General features: G+C 38.3%; 1 protein-coding gene across 1 annotated transcript in view; it reads right to left on the bottom strand.

Moving 5' to 3' along the window:
* The window catches only part of NEK11 (NIMA related kinase 11), an 81,260-nt gene extending 74,819 nt beyond the window's left edge, over positions 1-6,441 (bottom strand). Inside the window, 1 exon segment of the mRNA XM_008633981.2 lies at positions 4,805-6,441. Coding sequence (XP_008632203.1) covers positions 4,805-4,974 — 170 coding nt within the window. The 5' untranslated portion in view covers positions 4,975-6,441.
* Positions 6,442-6,447: the final 6 nt, after the last annotated feature.

The following is a 6,447-nucleotide window of genomic DNA, read 5'->3' on the forward strand; positions in this document are numbered from 1 at the left end:
ATACAGTAATTGCCTGTGCAAAGGACTGCAGCATGGCTGTGACTTTAAATTGCCAAATCCATCACCAGCATGGGCAGGGTAAAATCTTACATCTCTGCTCCAATGCCAAGCTACCCTGCAGCCCCTACTAGAGCCTTATCCAACATAGGAACTTCCTAAACTTTCTTACATTGAGCTGGAGGAACCCGACTGTGCCATGCTGGGCTGCAGGAAAAGCTGGGCACTGACAGGGATGCAGGAGGTAGAGACTAAAGCACCTTCCCACATGGTCTGCAGTGAAATCTGCTTTGGGTGAATCCGAGGTTATCAAATTTGTCTTTGAATCAGGATCATATTGGCCTGCACTAGAAACTATCTGAAACCATTGTGGCCATAGCTGGGACTGCCTGCTAAAACTTGAAGCAAAACATTCACAGTTTCACTCCCTGGCAACCTCCATTGCAGGTGTACTCTTAACTGAAGCATGAGAGCATCAGCCACTCTCACAGAGGCTTCAGCAAGGAAATTGCTTAGACACTTAGCTCTAGGCCTTGAATTCTGTAACACTGCTCACAGAATCCAAAAGTTATGCTTGGTCACTCAAGTGGAAAGCTCATGAAGGCTCACTTCTCAAACTGTTATCGCTAAATCCACAAGGTATGCTTTCATGGTCTCTTATTTGGGCCAAGCATGACCGTACTCCTCAGCAAGCATGGCAGTTCTGCTGACACACACGGTAGCTGTGTGTCACAAAGCACCATGAAGCAGAGGCACACATGACTGAACCAAGCCAAAAATGGTTCTTTAAGAAAAACTTAAAAGTAAGCCACAATCAGGAAGGTCCTACAGGAAATGCACTTTTGATCAGTTTTCAAGCAGATAATGAATATCTGTTCACAAATCTAAAATGTCCTAATAAATTCCAGTTTTAATTTCTAGTAATTATTATAAAATGAAGAAGAATAAAGGAAAGCAGTGTAATTAGATGAATGTGCACACAACAAGTGGCAGGGAGTAATTTGTTACTGTTTTGATCAATTCACCATCAAATGACCATTCGCTTGGAATTCCTTCAGAGAAGCAAAGAGGCAGCAAACACAGGGACTTGACAACACAGCAATCTGCTGATGGTCACTTGGATATTCATAAGTTACAAATCTCTTCCACCTTTAGATTTTATATCATTTGTTATAAGAAGTCATAAATAATTGAAAGTCACATGATAAATTATTCAGCTAAGCGCACAGTTTCCAAGGAATCCTAGCATGGGTCTGGATTAAAGCTATAAAGCAAGTCAGATGCAGAAGTTGAGCTGACACCCCACAGTTACCACACAGTGGAGTGGTCCAGGGAGTTTGGCACTCGGCAGCATGTCCTTTCCACCACAGGGACACGTAAATGCCTTGTGAATATTTATGAACTGGAAGTCCCTATTGCCTACCGTGTACTTCAGCTGCTTGCCCATACATGGTTATGAATCAGCGACACTTAACCCAGAGCTTCCCTTGGCACAATAGATTAGGACATTAATTTTCTTTAAGTGATGGTACTGTCCTTCAAGACTACTGCTGAACTTCAATCTCTCCTGTAAAAGACTTTGTCTTCAACCATAATTACCTGTTATAATTAACTCATAATATACTCAGGGGGACTAGCATAGAAGTGACTGCAGGAATATTATTTAGTTGTAAAAATGCTGGTACAATCCTGCTACTTTCTTTATACAAACCAAGTTTTCTGTTTTGGGTAGCTTTAGGTCCATAATGTGCAGGAACAAATAAATATCAAATAACCCACAAACCAAGATATTCTGTGTAAACTGGAACTAAGAAGCTTGCTTTGTACAGATGTATCTCTTGTGCTTAACTGGCTTTAGGGTCTAAGATTTAAATTCTGATTCTAGTTTCTTCCAAAAGAAGGGGGGAAATTGATAATCTCTCTCCTGTATAGATGGTTTAGTACATGAGAAACTTCGCTTATAGTGAAGAACATCCCAGATTCTGACCTTTCTCTCTATGAGGGCATTCTTTTTGTTCTCTACTCTGCTGCTTTCATGTAAATTGCAGGGACTTCTATCTGAGTTATTTAACTCTGTCATACTCGATGAGAATCATCCAACAAAAATTCTTGCACCAGAAAATACAGTTTACAAAAAAAATACAGTTAGAAAGTTAAAGCAACAGGCAAGGAATGTATCATACAATGCAAGACTCAAGAGGGAGTTAAAGGGACCTACATATGCTACTATACTTGTGGTACTTCATAACCTTATTGTTTATGGAGTATGCAGGTCAACCATATGATACTGATCTAGTATGATCTCAGAAAGTCAGTAATCCTGATCCCATCCATACAAAGAACTGGAGAGGAGCATGAAGCTGGTATGTACCTCTTAGAGAAGCAGGCACTGCTAGCCTGAGCAGCCCTGAGAGTTTTATGTGAAATAAGTCTGTTAATTTGAGGTATGCCCCAAATAATCAACTCTCTCTCCTTCCCAGCTAAAGCAACTCTGTGTACAACACTTCACTCACAATAGGTATGATCCTTGAGAGGTAACAAAATACAAGGCACAACCTAAAACTGTTTCTAGAATCATACAAAAGTTTTGCTTGAAATACATGATAACCACTGTTAGTCTCTGCAATAACTCATTCTGTAGACATTGCACTAATGGAAAATCGAAAAAGATATCCCTGAACAGCTTCTGTATCAATATGTCACTTTTCTTGGGAATTTGTATTTCTATGATTTATTCCTATGCTCTTTCAGAGTGCTTCAGACTATAGCAATTTTCAGGAAATTATCTGTGTCTGAGTTTACACTGTACATAATATTTCTCTCAGCATGTTCTAGATCATCTCTGAAACAATAAAAATAGAATTCTAATTCTGCTGAGGTCACAGTTGTGTTGTTTGTGGGTTTTTTTCCACTGAAGTGCCTTCAGAGCTGTATTAAGATCATTCTTTTTAAAAAGTAAGAATCATAACCACGTAAATTTTCATTTAAAAGTATATATAACATAAGCAGCAACCCATAGGGTTCCATATGAGATTATCTGAAAGCAGCACTGAGTATGTGACTTCTAGCATATTTTACCACCTTAAGAAACCAGTATTTCTAAATCCTACCATTATGCTACCATTCTATACCACTCTATACCATTATGCTACCTGGTTTTTTGTGCTCAACTGGGACAGTATTTTTGTCATCCATTAGTATATAAGAGGTAGAAATCGGGGGGGATCCCCTCGTTAATTCGTGCTTGAGGCATGGAAGGAATGAACTGTGATAGGCGAGCACCCCCTCGTGATGGAAGGCTTAAATACAGCACTGCACATCTTAAAGCACTTGGGCTGGTTAAATACTGGTGTGTTTTTATTGTACGGTGGTCACAAAAAGAGACTGATAAAAAAATTTAAAATAAAACCAAAAATATGTCATTTGATAGTCAGTCTCTGTCCTGAAGATAGCAGAGGACACACGCAGGCTCTACCCTAGCAAAATGCAGGCATGAAATGCTGCAGGCAGTGAATGGTTGTTCAAGGCAGTCACTCAAAATTCTCAAGAAAAAAATAAAAACAGCCACGTAAAAGCTTAAGGCATGGTGCTTGTTTTTGAGGTTTGGCAGGTTGTGCTATAGCAGCAACTGTGTGAAGACCCACATTTCACTATACTGGTAATATTCTAAGAATGAGTTCGGTAACAGCTGATTCTGAAGTGTCTTAGAAGCTCAGGTAGTTCCTGTCACCCCATTTGCATGATAGACTATCTTAACATTAAAAAAAAAAGAAAAATATTGTTTATTGATTTAAACAAAATATTTCATTAAAGAACTTTTTTTTAAGAAAAGTGTAGCTAAGGCTATGAGAGAGCCAAAACCCTTTAAGCCATGTGAAAAAAGCTAAGAGCTTAGTGGACCCTAACCTTAATCTAAGGAGATGAAAAGATGTAAATTGATATAGAAGGAAAACAATTGACAGATTTATGCCTTGGCTGCACACTTATTAAAGCAATATTGCCAATAATGCATGGCCATAGGTAGCAAAAGTGAGGCACAAATGAATCCTAAAAAGCTCCTTAATCATCTAAGTGCTCATTAATGTGTCTACCAAAAAGGACCAATAGACTCCCTTATTTAAAGGAATTATGTATTTCTGGCTGAAGGGCATATTGATTAAATGTGAGCCTTACAATTTTTGTTTTGATAAAACAAAGATTTTTCTAGTTAAATTTCATGTGGTGTAAGTATCGAGGTAGACGAACACAGTTCTACACAACAGGAAGTCCAGCCACAAACCCAACATCAAACGCACATACGGGAATGTGAACACTCTGAAAATGATTTTTTGTCACTGTGGCTTCAGATTCCCAAAGGATTTATCTATAAAACTGATAAGACTTGTCCAAATTCAGGCAGGTTAAAAAAAAAAAATCAAGATTTGCTGGCAATTAAAAAAAAATCAAACCTTCTTCCAGTTAGGTATACAGCAAATAAAAAGGTGTTTACTGGAATTTCTGTAACTCTTCCTTTTCAGGTTTTATTTAGACAACTCATGTATAAAAAATAGGTCATCAAATACTGTACAATTTCTTTTGAGACCTCTACAACAATCTGAGTCCTTACAGTAACACAGAATCAATTCCTGAAGGCATCCAATTAAGTGTTATCAAAAAAAGTCTGCTTCTATCTTACATTGCCACTGAAGCTAGGCAGTTAAGGCTGCAACATAACACCAACTGAGAGATGAGACACAAAGAAAATATCTACAATGCAAGAAATATGTTCCCAACATTTTTATTTAAAGCGTGTGAAGGGTTTACTTACAATTCTTCTCCTTGTTTTGCTTTTCTGTCATTAACCAAGTACACACTTCCAAAGCTTCCATTGCCAAGTTTCCTCTGAATAGTGTATCTTCTTGCAATCACAGCATCTGAGCAAGCAGAATTAAATCTGCCAACAGTGACATGCTTAGCAGTTTCTTGAAATTTCAGCATTTCTCTGTGCAACAAAAACTACACAAATTTCTCTAGGATGTAGCTTTCAAATCCTTTTATTCTTCCATGGCTGTTCACAGAAATCACTTGAAACAGAAAAATATTGATTTGTCAATGTATTGCTCTTATTAAACTTTTCATTTAATTCTGTGGCAGTGTTTACAGTACCCAGCTTGCAGCAAACACAAATTAAGTCGAATCATTAGCTGCTAAACTGCGGGCAGCAGACTTGATAAACAAACTTCAGATAATGTAGATGTGACATAGTCAGTCTTCCTCTAAATCAGCCTTAAATTAATTCTCTGAACTGATAGCACAGTTCCCCCAGATATGGCACTCTTCCTCACCACCTGTCTTTATACCACCACAGTACCTGACACCAAAAATATCTGCATTTCAGGACACAAGTTTCAAGATTTTTGTACATATTGAAGCATAACCTCCACCCATAATTTGAATTCTCTCCCATCAACAACTACAAAGCTGTTTTCTCTGCTCTTTCATTTACCCCTCAGATTTCACCATCTGTTCCAGTGCTGACCTCACAGCCTCTCTGTGACTCACTACTAGTATCTTCTGAAAATTAGTTTCACGGAAAACTGCAAGACTTTCAATAAAACCCAACTCTTCCAAAACTTCATTTCTCCTTCACTGTGTCCTTTCATGACTCACCTTTCCAACCTTTCCAACAATTTATATTTGGTTTAGAATTCTTGCCTAACAGAGGTCTTAATTCTGCAAACATAAGGACTGCAAAGGCCAAGCTCTAGCATTTCTGTTTTTCAATAGCTCAACATGAGTATAGAATAACTTTGTTTACTCAACCTTCCTCATTCCAAATGAAAAAGGGTAGACTGCACATAATAAAACAATATTGCTTTCATTACCTTGTCTTTATATAATGTTATGTGCACATTTTGCTTGAAGAGCCTTTGGAGCAAGTAAAGGTCCTGTGAGATCAGTGCTACTACTGCTACCATCCCTCGGCACTGCAGAGCAGCGGGCCCACACTGGCCTTGCTCACCACACCATTTCAAGGTCAAGGCAAGCACACAAACAGGATTTTTCTTGTGGTGGTTGTGGTTTTGGGAGAGCAAAGACAAACTGCCTAATTTTAAAAGCTGTACAACTTTAGATTCCAAGTCACTGGCTTCTCTTCCAAATGAATGCAGAGCCTAAATTAAGATTACAGATTTGTATCTTGCAACAACAAACTCTGTGTGTGTGTGTGTGTGTGTGTGTGTGTGTGTGTGCAGGCACAAGAACCTATTTTAATACCCATCAACTGAGCTGCTGTCACACTGTACCAAAAAGCCTGACATTGCACTGCCATCATGTTATGAAACACAGATAAACTTTAATTACTACAGGACATCTTAAATCCTGCATGTTTTTTAACGTAAAGGACTCCTAATGCTGTTCCTTTATTCTCTTCCAGCAATACTGACAAAAATTTTGAAATGCAAATGCTAA

This window comes from Corvus brachyrhynchos, unplaced genomic scaffold, assembly GCF_000691975.1.
Source record: "Corvus brachyrhynchos isolate BGI_N302 unplaced genomic scaffold, ASM69197v1 scaffold94, whole genome shotgun sequence".
NCBI classification, from domain to species: Eukaryota; Metazoa; Chordata; class Aves; order Passeriformes; family Corvidae; genus Corvus; species Corvus brachyrhynchos.